Below are 26500 nucleotides of genomic sequence, written 5' to 3' on the forward strand. Positions count from 1 at the left end.
TGGAGGGAAGTGTATGTGTAATTATAGTCTGAAGGATATAGAGTGAAGGAGACGAAGGAAGGAAGGGAGAGAGGAAGGAAGGAAGGAAGGAAGGAAGGAAGGAAGGAAGGACACAAGAGAATTATGCAATGATTAAGGACATTGAAAGGACACAGTTGGAGAAGTGACTCTCTTAACACGCTGATAGGGTTAGGTCATGTCAAATAGTCTTCTTTTCCTTCATCTGGCATTCCTTTCCCTTCCTTTCTCCTGTTCCTGTCCCTCTATTTCCTCTTTATTCCCCTTTTCTCTTTCCTCCGTTCCTTTATCAATCTTTTGCTTCACTATCGCTTTCCTCCTTCTTTCCCTTCATCTAGCATTCCATTCCCTCAATTTTCCCTCTTTCTGTCCCTCTATTCCCTCTATTTTCCCCCTTTTCTTTCCTTTTTCCTATACGTACCTTTCCCTTTAACCCTTCATGCATACACCTTCCCCTCCCTCTCAGTTTCCCCTCGCCTCGTCCCCTCACGCATTTCCCTTCCCCTTCCTTCCCTCTGTTCCTTTATCCTTCCGTATCTCCTCCCCCTCGCTCCGTCCCCTCTCTCCTTCCCCTCACTACACACACACATACAGTTACGCCACAACATGACACCCACCGCAGTCTATTCCTCCTCCTCCTCCTCTTCACAACCTTTCCGGAGAATTATTCTGAGCCTCTACCTCACAGGCCTCCCACTGGTGCTTCCGTGGTATTTTGGTTCCCTACACCCCCTTGCCTACACCATGCATGCGGTCTCTCCCTCCCCCTTATCCTCCCTGCCTTCCAACACTCAGTATTTTTACATGCACTGCCTTGACGCTTTCTCTTCTACGGCCTTCGAACTTCATAAAAGCACCTGTAAATTATAATACATTAGATAAGGAGAGAAGGTGTAGGAAGCTATTGGGTCTACACGTGGCAGTCTCTCTGTAAAACACGCTCATTTCTTGCCACCTATCATTCCCTTCCGTAAATCGTCTGGAGATTACTAATAATAGAGTGGATAAGATATATAAGAGCACAAGGGAAGGTGCAAAAACCCATCAAGTCTACACGTGGCAGTCTCTGTGAAAAAAAAAAAAACATGATTATTTACTGCCACCCATCATCCCCTTCCGTAAATCTGTCTAGTTCTCTTATTAAACTCCCTATTGACTCAGCGTTAGCCTGATTTCTGACTCTATTCATCTACCACTCTATCTGTGAACAAATTTCTTCCTATCTGTATTCTAAATCAAACTTTATAAAGCCTACCCTGATTAATGATCCTGAAGATTGTTTGTCACCCTTGTTATGTCCTTTATACCACTTAAATAAACAATGAGGTTTTATTTCTTGTCCTATCCTGATTACTGACCGTGAAGATTATGTTTATCACCCTTGTTATGTCCCTTATATCACTTAAATAAATAATGAGACGTTATTTCTTGCCTTATACTGATTACTGGCCCTGATAATTCCGTTTACGTCACCCTTGTTGGATCCATTATAGTATCACTTGAATCCACACTAAGGAGTTTCAAATACCTGGCTCGCATTGTGGCGTTGTGTCGCGGCAATGTCACGCCACAAGGTAACCGATGCCTGTCCACGTCAGAGGTGCGGAACGGTGCCATAAATTCAAAGGGAGGCGCCCCTGTCACGCGCTTCGCCTCTGACAACTGAAACCACTGGCAAGCTGGCATATGTACCCGAACCTAAGGCCAAGCTGCTCTCTCTCTCTCTCTCTCTCTCTCTCTCTCTCTCTCTCTCTCTCTCTTGATGGCCTAGTGGTAAAGTCCTCGAGTAATATAAGTAATGGCAAGTGTTCGAGACCCGATTGGTCATTTATTATTTTTTTCTATCATTACTCTCTCTCTCTCTCTCTCTCTCTCTCTCTCTCTCTCTCGAAGAAGAAGAAGAAGAAGAAGAAGAAGAAGAAGAAGAAGAAGAAGAAGAAGAAGAAGAAGAAGAAGAAGAAGAAAGCACCACTCAAGGAGACAAAGCGGAGCATCAAAGGCACCGGAGACAGAGGCAGAGGCAGAAGGCGAGGTAGGCCCCTGCTATGCTCCGAGTGTTCAGTGTTCCTGCCTCTTCAGGTTATTTTCCACTCCCAGAATAGGCGGGAAAATCAAACGTCACGCCGCGATTTTTCGTTTTCTTTAACCATGTACTTCGTTGGCTTCATTCCCTCTCCGTGTTATTCCAGATGTACTGCTGTGTGGAAACTCTGACCTGGTATAAGTCTAAGTAAAGAAAACGTAAAAATAAGTGCCAATTATTTTTTTTCTTGTAATTTTTACCTGATTTTTTTTTTTTTCTATAGTCAAAATAGTTCAGCTTTTTTTTTCGTGCATTTCTGATAATAGGTTAAAGCTTTTCCAATAATACAATACGTAATACTCGTCTTATGTCGGTCATGAATGCTCCGACCTAAGCATTGACTGTCTGGCCCTGCACAGGTTCCACGTATGTAGTGATGTTGATGCTTCCTCCTCCTTGTGTTTCGTATGTTAACAACAACCTTTTTCAACAGATCTAACCCGTCACCCCCTGCGGAGGAAGGGAAGAAGACAGCCTGACAGCCACACCCACAGGAGAAGGGATGGACTGAGGTCACACTGAGGAAGAGGAATGGCTGAGGGCACGAGGATCTGGGAGCAGCCATGACTGAGAGGAGACGCCGCAGCCACGGGAGGAGAGAGGAGCAGCGGCGTCCCAGCGAAAGGCCAGCGTGCAGAGGGTGGAGGAGGGGCGCACAGGGCACAACGAGTAGAAGGAAGGAGGGAGGGGAGGCATTGAGCAGTCATGCCTTACGAGTAGACCGCATGACACGGGCAGACAGAACAAGGAGGTACCGTCGCCACGCGCCTTGCCATGTGGTGTGCCATGGACTGCACCGCCACTCAGACGCGACCCTGGGTTGGGTTCACGAAGCGGCGCGCCACCCTGACCTGCCGGTGCTGCGTCGGCGTGGCGCGCGTAAGCTGCCTGGCGGTGGCGCGGCCTCGTGCGAGATACCTGCGTCGTGTACCTGAGGCCGCGCTGACGTTACTCTGTGTTACTAGCAAGTATTAATGACCAGTCCACACACCTGTAATTAAGCGCCTCATACCGTGTAGAGCCTAGTCTACCTTTCCACTCTATAGCCACACGCAGATACTTAGCGGGGAGGGAGGGAGTAGTAGCGTCTCACGAAGGCTACCGTATTACTGGACAATACTACCACACATCGACCTTAAAGGGTAATATATGATACGCTTCATCAGTAGCTGTGACCTGTGCTTGGGTAAGTCGGCCGAGAAGAAACACAGCAGACACGAGCGGCGACGCGCCCTGTGGCCAGCCCGCGCCCTGCTGCCCGCCCGTCCAGCCGCCGCCCGCACCGCCGCTCTATGCCCTGCCCACTCAGCACCGCCCCTCCGTGCCCTACTCCTCCTCCTCCAGGGCGGCGGGGCTGGCGGTGGTGGCGGCCGCGGGCGGGTCGGCGCCAAAGCCGGGGGCCTCAGTCTCCAGTGCCGCAAGTGACGCCGCGCCGCGAGGCACGGGAGGACGGCTCGTGATTGGCTGACTGTCGCGGTGCTCAACGAAACGCGTTGCGTGTCTGCCGTCGAGGACCGCCGTGTTGGCCGCCGCCCCGCACCAGGCTACGTGCGCATCTATCCCGCCACTGTTATACCGTTGTCTGTAACATTACTATCACTGTAATTACTAGCATGATGTACTATATGGGGAAAAACCTAATGTTTGTACAAATAGGAATGTTCTTTTTTATCACATAATAATTTCTTAAGTACCTGTGTTCCTTTTTTATGGTCTAGATATTACAATGAAGTGTATGCAGTGTTCGTGCGGCGGGCGGGGAGCGAGCACCACTGGGCGGGTCACAGCCTCGCCAGGCACCGCGGCACCGCTCACCCGCCCGCCCCCGACACTCCAGGGTAGGGGCGTGGCCGGCCGCTACTCCCTACCCACCCATCCTAAACCTCCTACACACCACACCTCCGCTTCAGGGGTGGACGTCGCCGCTCCCTGGTGGCGCTAGCAAGCCCTGCCCTCCGCTGCTGCCAGACCAGCTGATTATTTTTTCATGTGACCACACTGCGCTAGGACCGTACCATGCACACACACACACACACACACACACACTGTATTCAGCCTAGATATACTCACACTTAACACGCATACTCATGAGTTTAAACACAGGCACAACTGAACGCGGGGACACGCTACTGTACACCTCACACCAGCCTCACCACACACACACACACACACACACACCAGCTACCATCCCTCGAGCATCCCTTTTGTATCATTACTCCACCACTGATGATAGTAATAACAGCTTCCCTCTCTTCAGTCCATCCTTCCTAACACACCTCCACCTCCACCCTCTCACGCTCCCGGCCACTCATCTTCACGCTCTTCATGACTTCCTTTCCCTTCTCGACCTCCTCTGACGTACGTGTAACGAACCTGTTCCCACCACCGCCACGACTTTCCTTTCCCAGGTGTGCCCTTTCCCTCTGCTCTCCCAGAGACACGTTCCCAGCTTTATCTGTTCTGTCACAGCTGTCCCCAGCCACGCCTGTCAGGCTATCTATGGGATGATGCGGGTACCTCCAAATACAGGAGGAGATTTACCATTAGTGTAGCGCCAGGAGGTTAATCTGGCGTTCACTCTCTGTACCACGTGAGTCCCTGGGGCCGCCGCAGGCCTCTCCACTCCATGGCAACGCTTACTAAACATGCCACACCAATCACCAGGAAAACTGCTACATGCATGCATACTCGTACATACGGTGGCATCACAAATGAGGGACCATTAAAGTTAAGTCTTGACACATAATCTAAGTCGACCGCAGCAGAAGTAAAGGATTCAAATGCTAATCATTGTGAAAAGAACATTTAAACAGAGACGCAAAAGTTTTATGCTTCCGCTCTGAGATTTGCACACGAGTATCAGCACAGCCCCGTGCTGGCGTCAAGCAGCCCCGCAGCCCCCGCAGGCCCACCAGTGCTGCACACCCGCCTCAGCGCCACCCCGGAGACTCATGTGCAGTGTAACAGTGCCTGGTTAGCCTCGTGGCCGCCATAAGTTACCAAGTGTTAATGTTACAGTCCTCTCCTCGTCTCTGTTGTGGGTGGCGTGCTCGGACGCGCCAACGTGATCTGTGTACAGTTGACTCCATTTTGTTCTTTACTCCCCGACCCTTCACCACCACCGAGGCGGCCTGGCCTGCAATGTGCCCTGCGTGACTGGTTCCGCTGCTACGGCTACACCGAGTCCCTCATTCGGAACACACTAGACCACACAGCACACGGCACCACAGCCCTGGAGGTGAGGTGGTGAGCGAGCCTCCAGCACCACGGCTGAAAGGGAAGCGTCATTCTCAACTCTGGCTTGGCTTCATCAGTATTACCCTCAGTATTACCAACTTAACCTCTCACGGGACAAAGAATTACCCACATCCCGACCCCTCGTCCCCACGCACGTTACCAAAGGGCTACGCTAAAGTCCACGCGAATACAGGATGCAAAACGGAGTCATTGGAGTAACATTATTAAAGCAGTCAAGTGTCCCGCTGCACTAAGCCTTATACGCGTCTCCTGGCAATGTTTCTTTAAAAAAAATGTCTTATTAGTGAACATAAAAATTAGCTCTTAATCATTGACATGGAATTTGTCTTGCCGTCCATCTTTCCCCCATCAGTTTCCGGACCTTTCCTGCGCCACCCTTCCAGCAGGCACCGACTTCTGAGCCCCGGCCATGACACAGTGCTTCTATCACCAAGCCACCAACCAGTGCTGTGACGACAGAGGGACCATCACCAGGAGTAACTAGCGAGATGTGTTGCTAAATATGAAAAATAAACGTTATCCCGACTTCCATCATTTTGCTTCGTATGTGCTTGAACGTAAAGTTGTGTTGAAGTCGGCATGACATCGGTGTAACAATTAATTCAGCGTTATAGGATTGATTTGGATTAGCGTCATTATCATCAACATTAACATTAAAATCATGAGCACATTACAAGCAAGGGTCAAGCCACAGAAACTCCAAATGTCACATCTAAAACCAAATTTCCCATTTTCACCGACCGCACTCCACATTAAAAAAAACGGAGTAGTTATCCCCTATACTATAGCAGCGCTATTCAAGAAGGGAAACTTTTATAATCATACTTTGTGGCCACTAGAGTCCGCGTGTACATAGACATACATACATATATACATACATACATCTGTTTCTATCATAACATTTAAGCGGTATATCATTTCAACGATGTTATTTCTTCAGTTCAGTCCACCTGCAGGCGCCCCCTCGCCCAGCCCAGCCCAGCCCAGCCCGGCCCGAGGAGGTTACTACAGGCTGGCTCAGAGCGGTGCGCAGCCAGCCTACCTCCCTTACCACCACCACCACCACCACGCCGCCGCCGCAGTCACCGGTCTAACGTCGTGTAGCGCATAATGTACTGACTATTACGTAACCACTCCACCCGGTGCGTCACTTGTATCTTGTATAGTCGCTTCGATACAGTATTGCAAACTCGGTTCCACACATGAAAAGAAATGTTTACTATATTAACACACACACAGATATACATACGCACACTACGCACATACATATATACATACAGACGGACACACTTCCTAGTACCGAGATAGACGCATCAACACGTGAGGTTAATTCCACTTGTAAAAAGGGATGAAATGAATAAATGAATAATAGTTACAAACGTACGTACACTACTAATACCCAACAAATAATTTATACGTATATATATGAAAAAAAATCATCACTCATTTCCAGGAAAGAAAGTTAATGTCACATATCAAATTAATATTGTTTGATTTTTATTTCCCCAGAGTTGTTTTGTTTGTTTGACTGTTCGTTTGTTTGTTTGTTCGTTCGTTTGTTTGTTCGTTCGTTTGTCTGTTTTGTGTTTGTTGAGAGTAACTGTGGTAGTTCCAGGCACACACACACACACACACACACACACACACACACACATACATACATATACACACACACCACCTTTCACACACACACACACACACACACTATGATAACTAGAGCACACATAACACCACTTTTACACACACACACATACACACACACACACACACATACACATCTCCTCGTGCTCCCATGTTAGTCGATACGTCACCATCCCATTCTGGGCCCCGAGAGCCGCCCCGCCATTGTGTCATGTTGTTACCTTCACAGCTTGTTATATGCGCCAAATATATAATGACTTAATGACCGCCCCTTGGTTTTAATTCTGACCCCAGATAGTGGTAGTAGTAGTAGCAGTAGTAGCATCACCAACGCCACAATCTCATCCTATTACAGCATCATTATACCCGCCCACTGATCGCCCCTCTCTTCCCTCAATGAGCAAGCTAAGGAGTCCATCTATTTTCCCTGCCTTCTACAGTCAGCCACGCACCACGGTACAGCATCGCACTGACTACATACACTTACTCCCCAACCTCCGTCATTACAGTAAGGGACAAAAACGTATCGTGCAGCAGACGGGAATACTTGTGGGCAGGTGTGAGGGGAATGAAGGGAGTGGGAGGCGACTTCTGGGAGGTCTGTCTTGAGTTGTGGGCGGGGAAATGTCTGCCCTGAATTACGGGAGGCAGCAGTATCTGGCGGGGTCACAATGGCCAATGGGGGAAGGAGTTATCAGTGATGTATTAGCGACAGGTTTTCCTCCCGCAGGAATTATGATCCTTGGCCAGTTTTCGCGGGGAAGCCGAGCAAAAATAATTAATAGCCTGGACTCGAAGGAAGGAAGCGGATGATATTAAGAGGCAGAGGAGCAGCCTAGCGGGACTCAAAGTGCTGCCCATCTTGAGCATATTCTGAAACACTGCTTTCTCCCCGCACCTTCACTGCATTCAAAAGACTGGTTAAAATGACACGGGTTTTTAAATGTATTTTTAAAGGTATTCTTAAGGTTATAGTGACAGATTAACAAGGTTTCTACGTTAATAATAGAAGAAACACTCTTGAGAACCTGGCTAATTATCTTTGTGGTCTTTGAGAATAGTCGTGGTGAGAAAAGCAAAGCGTTTCTGAATGTGGGCCTTTTTTGTCCACGCTCCTCTCTCGCTTACTTCACGAGTGCGCTAACCTGAAGCCCACTAATAGAGAAGCACTACCATCTATCAGTATGCGTTGTGGTTCTCCTTTCTTGCACGGTACATCCACAATTCAATACGTCACAATGCCTTAAAATTAATAAATAAACGAATGTATCTACTTTTTTTTTTCTCTAGTTTCTCCTTTCACAAGATGCACTGAACTTACTGCATGACCCCAACCTCTCTCTCTCTCTCTCTCTCTCTCTCTCTCTCTCTCTCTCTCTCTCTCTCTCTCTCTCTCTCTCAGCAGCTTACAAGTCCGCGAGCTTATTGTAAAAATGGCCAAACTTAGACACTTGAGCCAGTCTATGATGGCGGGGGACGCTACAAAGTTAGCCTTGGGATTACACGAATATAATCAGCAGAGGAAGAAGAAATAAAGCCTCAAGGGAACGTAAATGTTATGAAAAACTTGGAAATATACGCGATAAGTTTGGCAATACCTTCCGTTGACGTCTGTTTTTCCTTATTGGTTTAGACTGCTAACTGTCGCGTCGCCAGGATGAAATACAATGCTGAGTGGAGGAAAGAACGCCCTGCTAGTGAGGACAGTTGCCATTCGGGTGCAGACAGGTTTAGATTAGTTCAGTATAGCTGCGTCATTAGTAGTAGTAGTAGTAGTAGTAGTAGTAGTAGTAGTAGTAGTTAGTAGTTAGTAGAGTAGTAGTAGTAATAGTAGATCAGTTGATTAAAGAACTACATCAAATAAAATAATATCTACAAACAAGATCAAATTCACATACATCAATCAAATTTAAATAAATGAAAAAATATGTATACAAAACTACATAAAATAATATCAAAACAGAACAAACTGACATACATGAATTAATAATAAACAGAAGAATCCATTATAAATCTACTTATAAAAAAATACAAAACAAAATTATACAATACTACCAACACAAATAATTCAACACAAAATACAAAAACCAGAAGGAAAGAAGAGAAAAAGTTAAGCTGAGCCTTTGAACTATGTTCATTATTATTATTATTATCATTATGAAGGAGCACAGGTACACTAGCATATGCTCTCAGGCCTTGTTATAGATATGAGTGGCCACCTGTGCTGTGCCTTCAGAGATTGACAGTCATGTTCAAAAGGCTGCTCTTCCTATTGATGCAGTATTATTATTCAATTATCTAGTGAACTGTGAAAACACCATTAAAACCCAAAATAACTTTTCTATGATCTGTTTAATGGTAAAGATAAGATAAGGACTAATTTGAACAGAGATCAAGTCATATTGGAATAGATGCTCTTTCTATTGATGGGGAATCAGTTTAACTATCTAGTGAACTGAAAACACCCTTGGAAACCCAATCTCTACAGCCTGTTTAATGGAAAAGAAAGAACCACCACCCATTCAAACAAGAGTTATATTTAAATACTCTCCCTATTGATACAGAATCATTATTTTACTATCTAGTGAACTGCAAAAACACCCTTGAAAACCCAATTCCTTCCCTACAGCCTGTAAGAGATAGGATAAAGAAATATTTAGGAATAGTCCCAAGGGATGATACACTACCCCACTTTCACCAATCCCTCAGCCAGCCACCAGCCACGCCAACCCCTCACCTATTATTTTACTATCAAGTGAACTGCAAAAACACCCTTGAAAACCCAATTCCTTCCCTACAGCCTGTAAGAGATAGGATAAAGAAATATTTAGGAATAGTCCCAAGGCATGATACACTACCCCACTTTCACCAGTCCCTCAGCCAGCCACCAGCCAAGCCACGCCCTCACCTACCTCAAGCTGCGGCTCCAGGACGGTCACCACAAAGTCCACTATGCTGCCGCCCACCACCACCTGCAGTAGACATCACCAGCTGGTCACCAAACAGCTTAAGGCAAGAGGCACATCAATGTAAGACTGGAAAGGAGTCTGAGTATTCTGGGTTTTTTCATCTTAAGGATTATGCTTCAAATTTAACATGGGACAGTAAAGAATTTTTATACATATACTATGATCAAGAGAGAGAGACAGAGAGAGAGAGAGAGAGAGAGAGAGAGAGAGAGAGAGAGAGAGAGAGAGAGAGAGAGAGAGAGAGAGAGAGAGAGAGAGAGAGAGAGAGAGAGAGAGAGAGAGAGAGAGAGAGAGAGAGAGAGAGAGAGAGTGAGAGAGAGATAACAACTCAATGTGTATACTACAGTACAATCACAAAAATCTATATTACCAATGCACACAACTGTCCTGGTCATCTTTAAGAGCCAAGCAATAAAACAGTTTTCACAGGGAGAGCAAATGTTTTATTACAAAAATATAATTATAGCTGCAACCCATTAAACAAAACAGTCCCACATTGAGCAATGACGTGAGGTAGTGTTAGGAGCACATAGCTTATGTACACACTGCATGTACACATTAGTAAAAGTGCAGTAGGTAAATTGCTGTAGGAACAAGGCTAAGGTGTCCATACCTTTATGTTCCCTGTTAGTATTAGTAGCACATGCACCTTGACTCAGACAGCACTGAGACCAAGACACACATCCTTCATCACACTGATTAATAATATATGCACTATCTGGTAAGTAGTTAAGTTGTTAATAGTTATTGAGCACCACTGTATTAGTCACCATGCCACTGTGGCCATGCCCTGACATGGTACTACTGGCCATGCTCCTGATGAAGGGTAATGCTGGCAGTGGCCCCTGATGCAGAGTAATGCTGGCCATGCCCCTGATGCAGGGCATTGCTAGCCATGCCCTGCCACCAGTCACTATGTAGTCACCTAAACCACAAGTCTATTCTAGTTACTGCTGGGGTCAGTCCACCTCTACCTTAGCAAATGGCAAAGTTATAAATACTTGATACACATACAATCTTCACCAACATATGAATGAAAACTGTAAAACTGTCAAAACAAGCCTTGTATGTTTGAGCAAATATTCATACTAAAGAAACCTAAGAAACTCAGTACCATAAAATGTCAACAATGTTGACAAAAATTATGAATTGAGAACACTTCTAACACCTCCCACAGTTGTGACAGACCAATAAATACATAATAAATAAATGAGCAACATCTTAACAATACCTGCTCCAACACACACACACACACAACATGACCTTCCTTGCAGCCCCAGCACACCACGTGAGTTGCCAGCATCACATCAACCCACACAAGCATGCTGCATGTAGCCAACAAAGCTTAAACAAGGCTTCATTTTTAACATTCTTATTTATATTATCTTCATGAATTATCACAGTAAAGATTCAACAACCTTGCACAGATAGGTAGATAGATATTTTATAAACTTAATGCTAAATGAGCTGGACAGTTAATTTCCTCTCACCAACACAAAGCTGAACCTCTGTAATGTGGTACCATTTGTTTGTTACCATGAGCCACCACCTCTTAGCTTAATAATGGAAGACGTCAGTAAAAATAAGCACTAAACCAGCCACCCTTCATTGAGGAGAACTACTACAACTCTAATAAAATCTAATATAATCTCTACAGTCTACTCAGATGGCTCTTCTCTTGAGTACTCCCCTCACTGTCCTCATACTCATTCATCACCTCTAATGGAAACACAGACTGAAAAAAGTAGACACATATTAGTTTCTCCCTAGCAACTCCTGGCTCAATATCATGCTGTGCTGTTCTCTTAGGTGATGTAGCACTCCCATCACCCACTGCACCGAAGTCTACAATGTCCAGGGGAAGATGGTGGCTGCGTGATCAGCACACCAATGTTATTTTTTTTCCTGTAGATCTGTGGCAGCATACAGAATGGGTCTATAGGGATGCCAGCAGGGACAACAGCATCCTATCCATGCAATACATACAGCTACCACAAGGGGGAAAACACCAGTCTGAAGACCTCCTAAGACCTCTACAGTATTCTAGGATGTCTGATGCCCAGTGGTTCAGTGGCATGTAGCAGGTGAATTTCCACCAAACAGAAATTTAACCCCCTAGACATTGTTTAAACAGTGTTACTGGACTTCCCTGTTTTCTGAATTGTGCAATTTTGCCCAATGGGAAAAAATGCTCCTGTAAAGTGACCCTAACAGAATGCAACTTTATAAAGAGAGATTTTGTCTCATTCCATGTTTGTGTCCTAACCACCTTGAGAGTACACAAATAAATCATAACTCAGTGGCATGACTAGAATATTTTGAACTTGAATTCCAAGCTACAGAGGTTCAGCTTGTGGCCAGACACCCAGACACCCTCCATCACTGGGAACATACAGGCCTTGAGCTGTCTTCAGTATCCCAGTCACTGCTCTTACCCTCCTGGATGGGAGGAACATATCTGAAAGAAACACCCTAATAAACTCCATGACAGCACAATGGTTCTCACACAATCTTAAGCATAGGAGAACTGAAAGAGAAAGTGATAATGACTAACAAATATTAAATCAATATATCCTGGTACACATCAGCAAGATGACACATCAAAAAGACAGTGGTGTGTCCCCACAGCACTGTGCATACCTGCTGGCTGGTGCTGTCAGGCTGGCAAACTCAACAGCTACCTGGGATCCAATCTTGGCATTATTCTTGATCAAACCAATATCTGTCTTTGTTAAGAAAACATATCTTAGAAAACTGCATGGAAATAACATATCTATCACAGTAACAGTAAACACATTTAGTTACTGGGAGTAGAAACTGTTTTCAACAAAATAATGCTGAGCTGAGAGCTGAGCTCATCTAAAGGATACTGGATTTGAGACTCTGGCCAGCAGTGATCTCCGACACTCTGCTGAGGATGAAAGGCGTGACATCTCGGCCAGATATGCTTGCTGCCTCTTTAACTGCCTGATCTGTTTAAAAATAAAACGCAGCACACAAGAATCAAATGTAATCACAACCACACACTCACTTTTTCCGTGCAAAGCCATACAGGAGTAAATGAAAATCAATGCTGTTCTGTTACAGAATCAAAGATCTCAAATGAACCATAAACCAAACCAAATTACTTCTAACTTCATCCTGATGGCAAGAAGAATCAATCCTAATACTGCTACTGATTCTTATTCACCAGATGTTCCTGTGAGACACAACTGAGCACAGGAGATTCAGATCATGCTAGCAGAAGTAAAGTAATGGAACAAACTAGATAACAATTACTACTGAAGCTGTTCTGCAATCTCTTATAACATATCTGTCCTATCTAATAAAGGACACAAACTAAATAAACATGGTATAAGTGCTTCAATATGCAAAGAGATTGTCTGTCATTCCCCTTCAGAGCATCATGAAAATACTGAGAAAATTATCTGGAGACAATAAATTTACCATGATGTCATCACTGTGAAGTGCACCCCTGGCAAGACACTCAAGGTAAATGCAAGCTCAGCTCATTATTAGTCATGCCACAAGTGATCACCAAGGCCTGGCTAGATCTTGGTTGGCTTTGACTGTCCTGTCCTGTCAGCACACCTGCCCCAAGTCTTTACCTATGGCTTCTTTGATGAGGTAGCCCTCTGCCTCATGCTCCTCTGGGATAGGCACAGCAATCAACATGCCAGAGTCCAGACTGAGTTCAGCCCTCTTCTGCATCATCAGAGCAGCCAAAGCTGGAGACTCCACATGAGACGGAGCCAAAAAGCCACTGTCTCTTGTAAAGAAGTCAGGAAACTTTGCATCTGGGCCCAAGACAGATACACACACACCTGGAATATCAGATAGACCTTACTGTCTATCTAAGTATGTATATACTATATAAAGGCAGAAGGGCATAAGAAAAGAATTAACAGAATAAAAGGTTTAAAGGGCACCACACTCATGGAGCATAGACACTGGGCAGGAAGTGTTGCCCAATGCAGGGCCTTAGCATATGGAGTACACCAGCCAGTTTGTTACAGACCAGTACCCACTGAAGGCTGGGTGAACCTATCAGCAGGCAGTCATTCCAAAAAAATCTCAAGTCATGACCAGGATGGACTTTTGCATTGTAGTCAGACACACAACTACCTGAACTACCACACTCCCCATAAGAAAGGCCATTTTGCTGAAAGAAACCCAGCAGTCTGATAGGAAGCTCAGTACTCCACACAGATACTCTAAGATTCACACTCACACTTGTAACCATAATGACCTCCTCACCTATGATTTACAGCCACACTTGCAACAATACTTCCTCTCTCACCCTGAGTCTCTAAATACTCCAGCGTCCTGCCCACATCTAGGATGCTCTTCACACCAGCACAGACGACACAGACCGGCGTGCGGCCCAGCTCAGTGAGGTCTGCAGAGATGTCCAGGGTGGTCTCGGCCCCTCGGTGCACGCCACCAATGCCACCCGTCACAAAGATGGGAATGCCCACTCGGTGTGCCACGACCATTGTGCCAGATACAGTCGTCCCTCCAGTCAGGCCCTGGTGATTGAAGGATTAGTAGGAATGATGACTCCTTACAGGGACTGCTACATATAGGCCTGATGGCTTCTTGCAGCTTCCTTTATTTTCTCATGTTCTTATGATGCCACACACTACAGTATGCATTTTGCATTCCCCATGTACAGCCCTCTCAACTCTCACATTCATTACTTAACCTTGAAAATGTGTGAGCTACCTGCAGTGAACCACCTGCTTTGACTCGTCCTTATGGCCATGGAAACAACTAGCCACTGTACCTCTTCAAGGGACCAGCACTCCATCACCCTTTCATTTGCTCATACTGGCTGGGAAGTCTTTCAGAAATAAGTCAAAGCAGACCATTCACACATTAACAATCTTAAGTGATGAGAGTGGAAGTGGACGGCAACTTAAAATCATGTGTTTCTCTTCATCCAAGCCAAACAAACCTTTGCTAGAACATAAGGGAAATCCCTTCGAGAGGTTTTAATGCAATCTTTCTTGATGGCTAAATTCTGGAGCTGCTCCTCTGACAGGCCAACATGGACCTGGCCATCCAAGACAGCGATAGTGGCCGGCACTGCTCCCTGATGAACAAAACACAGGGTATCTCAACACTTCAGCTTAAGTAACTAATGTCATACTGTCAGTTTTAGATTTCAAGATGGAATGGCACTACTAAGACATATGCCACACCTCTTTTATGACAACTTCTTCTACTTCCAAGGCAGTTTCCAGATTGTGAGGGTAAGGCATGCCATGAGTGATTATTGTTGACTCTAAGGCAACCACAGGGTGACAGGAGGAGAGTGCATCCTTCACCAGGGGACTCACTACAAATCTTCGTGCTCCCTGATGCAAACTGGGGAAAAACAAATAAATCCAGTAATTGCATATCATCGGTGCAAAAGAAATCTACTTATCTATCTACATACTAGGAAGGGAATTGCACACAGAGTGGCCTACATAAAGCACCACACACTCACACACATCACTCACACTCTTAGCCCCATCGCCCCCAGGTGTAGAAGGATAGTCTCGTGGACCACTGTACTACACCCCTACATGAAAAACACCACAGAAAGTATAAGAGACAAGGTGAATTTTTACCTTTGGCGGCGAAGAGAAAAGAATTGTCCCTGCAGGAGGAGCCGACACATGGCACGGCTGAGGTGGGGCAGCATCCTGGCAGTCTGTGGGAAAGAAAGATTGAAGCACAATATACACCATCACTGCCATCAACCTCCATAAATCCACTGCAAGACCAAGACCTCCCAAGATATTCAAGAAACAAGAGAAAGGGTTATAGCAACAATTAATGTATACCTTCGCTCTACCAAAAATACATTTCATGATCTAATATCTATCAAACTAATGGGTGTTCCCTGTGTCTTAGATGACACTCCTGGCTTAATTGGTTACAGCCTCATCAGCTGACAACAATGCAGTACTTGTCACTGGCTGCTGGGGAAGTGTTATTGAGGGTACAGGATGAAAACACAAATTAATAAATAGCAGGACCGGAATTTCTGTCCACCACACACCTGGGCACACTGGTAACTGTGCAATGTTCCCATGAGGTCCACAAGTGGGGAAGAATACATCTCAAACATTTTTTTTTTTTTTTCAAGTGAGAGAGGTACTGGCCTAGGGCGACAAACTAAATAAAGAAAAGACCCAATGAAGTGTTAGTCCCGTGAAGCGACACGACAGAGGCCATCAGGACCTTAGTGAGGAAACCTTCACAGTCCCAGCAGAGACCCTCACCTCTGCCCCTGGAGTGCCTGTGGGTCACCTCTCAAGCGCTGCTGTGATAAGGAAGTAAGTGATGTTATGTAAAGTTACCTGAGAGAGCACCGTAGAGAAAGCAGGGCCTGCCAGTGAGTGTCAAGGGTGAGGGAGGTGCTTCCTTTCAATAAGAGTACTTCATCAATGAGGGAAACGTGCTGCCCAGACTGAGGCGGGTGAGGGTTGATGAAGTTGTCTAATGAACGGGACGTTTTCTACACCACGGCCGCAGGGAAGAGTTACTTTGGCACAGACTCATGCATGTAACACGGGGGACATTAAATAGTGAAATATCCCATGTAAAACAGCAGGCTCCCGAGATACGACAATATTTTCTCGGAGAGTGGTAGCAAGAGGGGGGGGGCGGTTATGTTTACATGTGGAAGTCCCATCTTAGCGGCAGTGGCAGCTGTCTCCTTGCCGCGGATGTTTGAGCAGGAGGGCACCCACTGGAGAGAACGCTAAACAGCGTAGGTCTATATAATTGCCTTTCGTAGGTCATTATGTAATTCTCTTTCACTTGTCTCTTTTTGCTGGTAGAGGTGGGGTGAACAGTATTTAAGGTGCCGTGTCCATCCCTATGCAGGCATCTGAAGAGTGTCTTGAGGATGCCAAAAAAAATTGTTCTACGACAACATGTCTTGGCATGGCTCCTGTTGCACTGCTGCAAGAAGCGGAAAGCTGCAGGCAGTCAATAGAAGTCACTGTATAAGACACGCATACTCGCATACCACATTTATCACGTCATATAGGAGTTGTGAGTCTTGGGATATTCAGAGCGCGGCTACATGAGAGGAAGAGAGTTGAGAGTAGCGACATAAGAGGACAGTCGGGCCTACATAGCTACCAGTTTTACGAGCGGTGGGCGATGGTCGGCGCGGTCACAGCCCCTGAGGTGGAGGGCGGGAGGGATGCATGGAGGGAGGGGGGGAGGGAGAGGGAGCCACAGCCAGGCCAGCACGTGTGGTTTATGGCACGGTACATACTGGAAAAAAACTGGGAACACTCAAGTCTCTGATATCCTGCTTCGCCGATGCGCTTGTTGAGTCAGGAAATGTTTATCTTCAATGTACCTGTCATCGAGTAGGCTAATCTTTGTGTTTTATTTCCGTTGATATCCCATAATCAGTTGTGTTGTCAGTCTGCTTACTAAACACATCACTGCTAGATTGCAAGTAGATCAGATGACTTAGGACCGAGGGAAAATTTAAAACACAGGAAGGGAATGCGGTATGTTTCTCGAGTTAGGCAGTGTCTATGGTAAGCACCGCGTGTGGGGAGAGCAGCCTGCTGGGCCCGTGTTTTGAAATGCTTTGTTCTCTCATAAGGAAAATTTTTCGAGGCCACAGAGATGACTCAACGGATTTTCGTCGGTGTTTTCCCCATTGATGATATAGAATCTTTGTTAAACTATCACTAAAATCATATATCTTTCAAAACCCCAGCAATCGAAATGAGGCACCAAGAATACGTTCTCTGTAGGTGAACAAGACCAGGGATGTATATCGTAGTGGGTTTGGTGTAATAGCTCCTCCAAGCGGCGTTGGGTTTGTAGAGGGGCGGCGCCCTTGCCTGTGATGTGGCCGCTGCCGGGAACTCTCCACTCGCCGCCCTCACCATTATCCACGCTCCGGGAAAGAATGAAAAAATGTCTGGAAAATCCATTCAAAGTGAGGGGTACCCTTTCTCACCCAGTGTTGCCTAGTACCGGCCTTGTAGCAGCCTCCTCCGGTGTGCTGTGTAGGATCTCGGCATCAGTCACCGTACAGGCATGCACAGGCTTGGGGGAGGAAAATTTATATTGCTGCGCCGCCATCACCTCACCACGAGGCTATTCTCTCTCTCTCTCTCTCTCTCTCTCTCTCTCTCTCTCTCTCTCTCTCTCTCTCTCTCTCTCTCTCTCTCTCTCACACACACACACACACACACACACACACACACACACACACACACACACACACACACACACACACACACAAACAGGTCGCCATTCGAATCGTAACTATTCACTCATTCCCTTGATTTGTGAAGGAAAAAAAAAGATGTCCAGGATTAAAACTGTTGAGATGACGTCAGCCACAAAGGTGATGAAGCCTTAGCCACTCTGCAAGCCTCATGAACACGCTGCCGGCACCGCATCTATTACCGACGCGAAAAAATAAAGTGAGAGAAAGATAAATTTTTCTTAATTATTCAAGAGTCATGATTTTTGAGGTCAATAAACTTCAGCCTGCACGCATTGCTTCACTGAGCCTGCACCGGGAGGGCTGGCCTGATCCTGAGCAGGTTACAGGTTACTGCCTGCCTTCCAGCTGGCCTGTAAGACTTGATGATGCACTGTACACCTTTTTAGGAAACATTGTGTACCTTTCTAGACTCAAGAAGCACAGTGTACCTTTCTAGACTCAGGAAGCACAGAGTACCTTTCTAGACTCAGGAAGCACAGTGTACCTTTCTAGACTCAGGAAGCACAGTGTACCTTTCTAGACTCAGGAAGCACAGTGTACCTTTCTAGACTCAGGAAGCACAGTGTACCTTTCTAGACTCAGGAAGCACAGTGTACCTTTCTAGACTCAGGAAGCACAGTGTACCTTTCTAGACTCAGGAAGCACAGTGTACCTTTCTAGACTCAAGAAGCACTGCAAACCTTTCTAGACTCAGGAAGCACAGTGTACCTTTCTAGACTCAGGAAGCACAGTGTACCTTTCTATCTTTCCAGGGTGATGAGAAGAGGTAGATTCAGAAAGGGAAGGGTAGAGAATGGGAAGCACTGAGATGGAATAGAAAATGCTGCTTTGTTAAGTCACCCAACCAGCTCACAGCACTGCATCACGTTAGCAAGCAGCCCAGGCAGGTCAGTGACTGGGGCACTGACTGGGAGGGAGGGCATGGAGAGAGAAAGAGAGAGAGAGAGGACCGGAGAGGCAAGTAGTAAAAAGAAAACACCATCCGATATTGATAAAGTCAGTTCACCGCTAATGATACGTAGCGGTGATGGAGGTGATGGCGGTAGCGGTGGTAATAATCACAGTAATGATAATAATAATGGTGATAATGATGATCATAATCGCGTATACTGATGAACGTTTCTTTATTGAACTTGCGGTAAAACAGGTCAAAAGTTGCTGAGGTAAATGACCGCGGCCCCGGAGAGTGTGTCTTGAGGGCGGCGGCCGCTGCTCCCTCCGTGCATCCTGCCGCGTTGGCTTGCAAGCACTCAGCCCCTGCCCCGAGTCTCTCCTGCGGCTCGGTACCCTGGGATAGGTGTGTGTGTGAGTGGGGGGGTAGATAGGTGGGTAATAGGTGTGTGTGTGTGTGTGTGTGTGTGTGTGTGTGTGTGTGTGTGTGTGTGTGTGTATGCAGCTGTTGGTGTGTGCATGTACGTGTGTGTGTAATTCATCCACTGTGTTGAGAATAACATGTTGGATTCGTGATCGCCAATAATTGCCTTCCCTTAGACCTCACAGTGTGTGTGTGTGTGTGTGTGTGTGTGTGTGTGTGTGTGTGTGTGTGTGTGTGTGTGTGCGTGTGTGCGGGCGTGAAGTACAAAAACTTGCTGTGAGGGAACGAACAGTTATAACTACTGCCCCACCCGCAGCTTCCAGGACGCCCGCCTCCCACACACACACACACACACTCCCTCAGTTCCGCTCCTGCGGCATGAGTGGGCCGGGCGGGGGGGCGGAGGCTTAAAGCTGCGTGCGATAGGGTCAAGGTCGGGGTGGCCAGACAATAATCAGAATGTTATGTAACACTGATAAACTCGGCCAGCTGGTCAGCCTCCTCCAGCAGCCCACTTCCTCGTTCTCCTCCCGCACTGCTGGCATAAAATTCACCTCAAGACACCTGCAAGACCTTTAAACTTTGTGTTTCACCTAAGGTCTTATTTCACCACTATTATTCTCGCACAGATGTTCAGGTTCCTCTCCTTATATTCCACTGTTACTACGGTCATGAAAAGAAACCGTGAACATCGCAAAAAAAAAAAGAATTCCAAAGAAAGAAAAATCCCTGTACGAGAGTTTTCTGAGAACATTTTTAAATTTTTGGCGGGACTCGCTCAGTTTCCTGCAGGCGGCCCGCGACGCCGGGTGTGTGTGGCTGTGCACCTCACGCGTAAACTTTACTCGTGACTGCGATAGTAAGGCTCGTCCTCATCTTTTGAGTGAAATAGTGTTAACCTGACGGTCAGCGGTGATCTAAAGCCACTCGTGTTTTGTTGTTTAGCGACCAAACCACTGCACGACGCCCAACGTTGTGTTGACGCGGGGAGCGACCCTCTAAACACATCTATAGCAACCCTATACCATACTACACTCACCTGTGTGTGTGTATGTGTGTGTGTGTGTGTGTGTGTGTGTGTGTGTGTGTGTGTGTGTGTGTGTGTGTGTATCCATCTATCCATCTCTCTCTCTCTCTCTCTCTCTCTCTCTCTCTCTCTCTCTCTCTCTCTCTCTCTCTCTCTCTCTCTCTCTCTCTCTCTCTCTCTCTCTCTCTCTCTCTCTCTCTCTCTCTCTCTCTCTCTATATATATATATATATATATATATATATATATATATATATATATATATATATATATATATATATATATATGGATGAAGCGTTTGCATTACCTGCGGGTTGTGTGTCACGCTCTGTAATGTTGTACAGTACATACACTCAAAGTGTTGTAATTTCTGCCATGACTATAAGATGACTTACTCATTTGCGTGCAGCAGTGCCTGGCGCCGAGGTCTCTGCTTGATGTCAAGATGTATATCACGTTGCCTGGCGCCGAGACACGTCCCTGCTTGGCGCCAAGATGTAAGAGTGTGACCCTGCTTGGCGCCGAGCCTTGTTTCTTGTTAATATCACTCGGTGCACGCGCGCGCGCGTTATGCTAAATTTTTCGAAGAAAACAAAGTAATAAGAAAGGCAAGGTTATTTTGCTAGAGTTGGTGTTTATCCTCCATGAGTGGCAGGATAAGTGGCAGTCTGTAGTGACACATTTGATGGGCGTGCAGTGGTGGTGGTGGTGGTGGTGGTGGCGGATGGGTGACTAACAGGGCGGCCCAAGCACCGCAGTGAGCCTCACGTGACGTGGTGCATGTGTTTCAGGACATCCCGCGCCTGGACGCAGGACTCAGGGTAACCAGGCGCCCGTGCTGCCCAGCTCGACATGACTGTGTCCCGGTGAACTCTAATACACTTTACTGAGCTTATTAAACCTCGCACCGCCTGTATCTGTGTCCCCCCCCCGTGTGTGTGTGTGTGTGTGTGTGTGTGTGTGTGTGTGTGTGTGTGTGTGTGTGTGTGTGTGTGTGTGTGTGACGAAGCCATGGCTACTCCATTCTACCTTCCCGAGGAGGACTCACCAGGGCTGGACCTCACCATCGACTCTCAGGTGAGCACCACTACCGCACCACTTTGAATCTCTCATTGCTATCATCCTGTATTTTTCAACTCCATCCTCTCATTTATTTATCTGTCAGTCCTCTCTCTCTCTCTCTCTCTCTCTCTCTCTCTCTCTCTCTCTCTCTCTCTCTCTCTCTCTCTCTCTCTCTCTCTCTCTCTCTCTCTCTCTCTCTCTCTCTCTCTCTCTCTCTCTCTCACACACACACACACACACACACACACACACACACACACACACACATATATATATATATATATATAGAGAGAGAGAGAGAGAGAGAGAGAGAGAGAGAGAGAGAGAGAGAGAGAGAGAGAGAGAGAGAGAGAGAGAGAGATAAACACACACACACACACTGGAGCTCCTTTCCTGCTTCTGTGTTTCCTGGAGGTTTCAAGATGCTTATCCTTTCATTTATGACGACCGCCCTTGACTGTTCGGGGACCAAAATCTCTATAGGCCTTTTTTTTATTATAATTTTGTTGCCCTTGGCCAATCCCCCTCTTACATAAAACACACACACACACACACACACACACACACACACACACACACCGTTGCTAATGAATGTCTGGGAACGGAATCAAAACAGTGTCACTAAAGAAAAGTTGCCTGGTGACTCTTAAATGTGTGTTGGTCTGGATGGCGGCTGAGCTCACCCCTGGCGACTCCGAGGACCTGCCTGCCTGCCTGCCTGCCCAGCCTTAAAGGGGATGCAGGGCGCCGCCTCACGGGTCCCGCCGCTGGCAGCCCGCAGGGGAGGCGTCGGCTTTGTAACACTGGCTTTAAGGCAATTTTCGATTTCAAGCTTGTGAGTAAGCAATGCGTGAGGCGCCGTGGTGGTGATTAGCCTCGTGTGCGGTGTCTTGGCAACCATATTCTGAAACACTTCTACTACTTTCCAAAGGCTCTATGTAGTTGAAGTTGCACGGTTTTTAAGGATTTTTTATGGTTCTAGTGACAGATTAACAAGATTTCTACATTATTAACAGCAGAAACACTCTCGAGAAGCCGGCTAGCCATCTCTGTGGCCTTTGAAAACAGTCGTGATGAGAGAGCAAAGCGTTTCTGTATACGGGTCTTGGTGACGTGACGTGCATCACACTCCGTCTCACCAGGCAGGCCGTGAGAAGCGGCGGTGGTGAGTGGTGACTATATACCCTCGCGGGGGACATCCTGGGGAGGAGACATGCACCGCTGGGAGGAACCAGAGTGGCTGGGGGCGGAGGAGAGGACAGTGAAGGCACTACAGGGAAAGAAAAATACTAGAAGAGGCAGGCTGGGAGGAGGTGAGGTGAAGGGTTTGGAGTGAGCGAGAGGGACAGAAGGTGGAGGAGCGGCTGGTGAATGGCGGGACCCGAGGGCGTCTGGGTACTGGCAGGTTGAAGGGCCCGGCCTATACGTGTGGGCCCACCAGTGTTATCTAAGAAAACACTGTCCGCTCCTCACAGTTTTTCTCCATTAAATCATGTAAAAAATAGACGGAATTCTCAGTCGCTCGCTGCGTTATCTTTCGTATTTTTACAATCACTCGTCACAAAGACCAGTATTCTGAAACGCTCTGCTCTCTCTCCAAAGCCGACATAGATGATTAACCAGTTTCTGTACTGCGTTTCTCCCGTTAATAATGCAAAAATCTCATAAATCAATCACCAGAACGCAAAAACACCCTTGAAAATCTATATACCTTGAACTAGGGCCTTTTTTGAATGCAGTGGAGTTGGGACGCAGAAGGAAACGTAGCAGGTGGTGGAGGAAAGTTGTTGGCGTCGGAGCCTCATCACAGCACGGCGAGGAAAATGTGCTTAGTGCAACGGTGAGGAAAGAGAGGAGGGGAAGTGTTCAGGCAGGGGACGAGGAAGCAGCAGGGAACACAAAAGAAGAACAAGTTGTAGTCGAGAGAGAGAGAGAGAGAGAGAGAGAGAGAGAGAGAGAGAGAGAGAGAGAGAGAGAGAGAGAGAGAGAGATTGTTTTCGAGAATTGATCAAAGAGGAAGAGTCAGGATATTTTCTCCTCCTCCTCCTCCTCCTCCTCCTCCTCCGCATACGTGGGTCGTGGAGGGTAAGGACAGGTGCGTAGGCTGGGATGGAAGGGAAAGGGAAGAAGAGGAGGGGGAGGAGGAGGGTAAAAGCAGGTGGTGGAGTACAAACGCTAGTCGGGGCTGGGGGAGGAAGAGGGGGAGGAGGAGGAGGAAGAGGAGGAGGGTGGTGGAGAGGATGTTGGCGATGGTGATGGTGATGGTGGTTAGGGTAGAAAAGTAGAGAGTAATGGTAAATGGTGATTATGGTAGTGGTGAGGAGGAGGAGGAGGAAGAGGAATGAGAGAGAGAGAGAGAGAGAGAGAGAGAGAGAGAGAGAGAGAGAGAGAGAGAGAGAGAGAGAGGAGGAAGGGGAGGCTTGAGGCAGGAGTCGGTCAGAAGTGTGTTGGGAGGAGGAGGAGGAGGAAGAAGAGAAGGAGGAAAGGAATGGGGGAGGGTAAGGGAGGAAAGAGCAGGTGGTGGGAAATGGGGAGGGGAGGGGGTGGGGAGGCGCCTGTTGTGTGGCGGGGCAGGTTGTTGGGGGGGAGGGGTGTGGGGTGATGGATGAAAGGGGGAGGCTGGGACGTGATTGAGGGAGGGACAGAGAGAGGGTGGGAGAATTTCTGGAGGGGTGTGGAGGTATTGGAGGGAGAGAGGGCCCCATGGAGAGAGAGAGAGAGAGAGAGAGAGAGAGAGAGAGAGAGAGAGAGAGAGAGAGAGAGAGAGAGAGGAGAAATGAGGTGCTAGACTGAGGATGGTGAGGGTGGAGGGACAGGAAGAAGAGAGAGAGAGAGAGAGAGAGAGAGAGAGAGAGAGAGAGAGAGAGAGAGAGAGAGAGAGAAGGAAAGGGATGAGAGGGTGGCGGAGTGACAAAGAGATAGGGAAAAACGGAGAGAGAGAGAGAGAGAGAGAGAGAGAGAGAGAGAGAGAGAGAGAGAGAGAGAGAGAGAGAGAGAGAGAGAGAGGGAGGGAGGGGTGAAGGGGACCAGGTAAGAAGGGTGTGTTAGGCCGTGTAGCCTGAGGGGTGCGGCCTACAAAGGGTATAGGCTGGGAGGGAGAGGGAGTGGGAGAAGGGGGGATAGTAGGCCATTTTCTTGCGGGCCGTGTTGTAGTAATGGCTGGGAGCTTTTTCTTGGGTCTTTATGAAGCAGGTATGCAGCTGCTGACGCCTGTCTGGGAGAGGTGAGAGAGCTGGGAGAGAGAGAGAGAGAGAGGGAGAGGAACATGCGAAAGAGCTCCCCATTACTGTGCTTCCCTCCTTGGCAGCCCCGACCCCTCCACTCTCTTCTGTGTGTGTGTGTGTGTGTGTGTGTGTGTGTGTGTTTAGTTTCATATACCGCTGTTTCATTTCTTAGCTGCCTTCCTGTTGTGTCTCATCCTAACGGCCCCTTGTCTCTACCCCCTCCTCTCCTCTTTCTCCTCTCTACGCCTCTTCCTGCGTCTCCAACTTCATATAATCTACTGCTACTTCACTTCATATAGCTCTTTCCTTGCCTTCCTGTGTACCTCATCCTCTCTCTCTCTCTCTCTCTCTCTCTCTCTCTCTCTCTCTCTCTCTCTCTCTCTCTCTCTCTCTCTCTCTCTCTCTCTCTTCGTTTTTTGAGAGTTCCAGAGTCTAGCTTCTATATCTCTCTCCTGTCTCACTCCATAGCTACTCTTAACTCAGCACTTCCTTCTTCCTGACGAGTGCTTGCCTTCCTGTCTTCCTGCCACGACTCTCTCTCTCTCTCTCTCTCTCTCTCTCTCTCTCTCTCTCTCTCTCTCTCTCTCTCTCTCTTTCCTCCTCTCTCCTCTCCTTTCGTCTCTGAAAAAATGGGAGTCCAACTAAGAGTACTATACCATTCTTGTTTCATTTGTTAGCGTCAGGCTCTGTTTTTTTGTCTTCCTGCCAGTGTGTGTGTGTGTGTGTGTGTGTGTGTGTGTGTGTGTTTGGTGGAGGGAGTATTGGAATATTAGCTACTGACCTTTGAAACTACCTCCCTGTGATACAATTTACACACACACACACACACACACACACACACACACACACACACACACACATACACGCATTACATTCCCTATACCTCCCCCTCCATCTCTCTCTCTCTCTCTCTCTCTCTCTCTCTCTCTCTCTCTCTCTCTCTCTCTCTCTCCCTCTCTCTCTCTCTCTCTCTCTCTCTCTCATCAGGCCTGGCCCTCATTCCACCTCGGTCATAAAAGTGGAAATGTCTTCGTTCGTTCCTCTCCCGTGGTGAAGATTGGAGGGCAAAATTGATTGGCTAGTGCAGGAGGAGGAGGAGAAGGAGAAGGAGGAGAAGGAAGAAGAGGAATAAGGAAGGAATTCACATTTGTCATCACCCGTAATCACGTTGGATGTAATTCTGGTGCGTGTGTGCGTGTGTATGTGCAGGGTAATGGGTGTACGTAACGATAAGGAGTGTGCGTGTGTGTGTAGGGGGTGTGTATGTAAAGTGTTGTGGCCAGCGCGAGGGGTGTACGAGGGGCGAGGTGTGCCTGGGGGTGAGGTCTCGGGTGCTGGCGGGCCGCGGGGTGAGGGCGGGGCCGGAGCAGCGTGGGACGGTCTGGGGTTGATAGGAACCCTGCAACTTTTTCGATCAATAAATTTCCCCTTGGAAGCCCCTGTGTGCTTCCTGCCGGCGTTGCCACGTAGGATATATTGACGAAGGTGCGGTGGGGAGGATCAATAGAGCCGTGTGCCAGGTACAGACGTGGATATTTAAGCCCCTTCATGGATCGATGCCAAAATATGACAAAATGTTTACCCAGGCAGGCGGGCCGTCATGAGAGTGGAGTCATGTGGCTCTTCCTGGCGAGGCGTGGG

At 47.3% G+C, this 26500-nt stretch overlaps 3 protein-coding genes across 6 annotated transcripts in view; 2 read left to right on the plus strand and 1 right to left on the minus strand.

Annotated features, from left to right (window-relative positions):
• LOC135109314 (leukocyte antigen CD37-like) overlaps positions 1 to 3404 on the plus strand; it is a 68043-nt gene extending 64639 nt beyond the window's left edge. The window contains exon 3 of the mRNA XM_064020650.1: positions 2535 to 3404. The gene's annotated coding sequence lies outside the window, so the exon portion shown is untranslated. The remainder of the gene's footprint in view (positions 1 to 2534) is intronic.
• LOC135109312 (pseudouridine-5'-phosphate glycosidase-like) overlaps positions 1 to 17223 on the minus strand; it is an 87140-nt gene extending 69917 nt beyond the window's left edge. For 2 of the 4 annotated variants that reach the window (XM_064020647.1, XM_064020646.1), the window contains exons 1-10: positions 16022 to 16256; positions 15588 to 15670; positions 15174 to 15339; positions 14927 to 15064; positions 14270 to 14498; positions 13578 to 13793; positions 12840 to 12941; positions 12610 to 12691; positions 12364 to 12427; positions 9913 to 9972 (exon numbers count right to left, since the gene is read on the minus strand). In XM_064020647.1, coding sequence (XP_063876717.1) covers positions 9913 to 9972; positions 12364 to 12427; positions 12610 to 12691; positions 12840 to 12941; positions 13578 to 13793; positions 14270 to 14498; positions 14927 to 15064; positions 15174 to 15339; positions 15588 to 15670; positions 16022 to 16090 — 1209 coding nt within the window. In that variant the 5' untranslated portion in view covers positions 16091 to 16256. Of the gene's footprint in view, positions 1 to 9912; positions 9973 to 12363; positions 12428 to 12609; positions 12692 to 12839; positions 12942 to 13577; positions 13794 to 14269; positions 14499 to 14926; positions 15065 to 15173; positions 15340 to 15587; positions 15671 to 16021; positions 16257 to 16322; positions 17025 to 17112 lie in introns of those variants that run through there. The other 2 variants (XM_064020649.1, XM_064020648.1) reach the window with 2 other exon arrangements.
• A 3094-nt stretch (positions 17224 to 20317) lies between these two features.
• The window catches only part of LOC135109375 (RING finger protein 44-like), a 105541-nt gene continuing 99358 nt past the window's right edge, over positions 20318 to 26500 (plus strand). The window contains exons 1-2 of the mRNA XM_064020767.1: positions 20318 to 20406; positions 21365 to 21650. Coding sequence (XP_063876837.1) covers positions 21585 to 21650 — 66 coding nt within the window. The 5' untranslated portion in view covers positions 20318 to 20406; positions 21365 to 21584. The remainder of the gene's footprint in view (positions 20407 to 21364; positions 21651 to 26500) is intronic.

Source organism: Scylla paramamosain, chromosome 18, assembly GCF_035594125.1.
Source record: "Scylla paramamosain isolate STU-SP2022 chromosome 18, ASM3559412v1, whole genome shotgun sequence".
Lineage (NCBI taxonomy): Eukaryota > Metazoa > Arthropoda > Malacostraca > Decapoda > Portunidae > Scylla > Scylla paramamosain.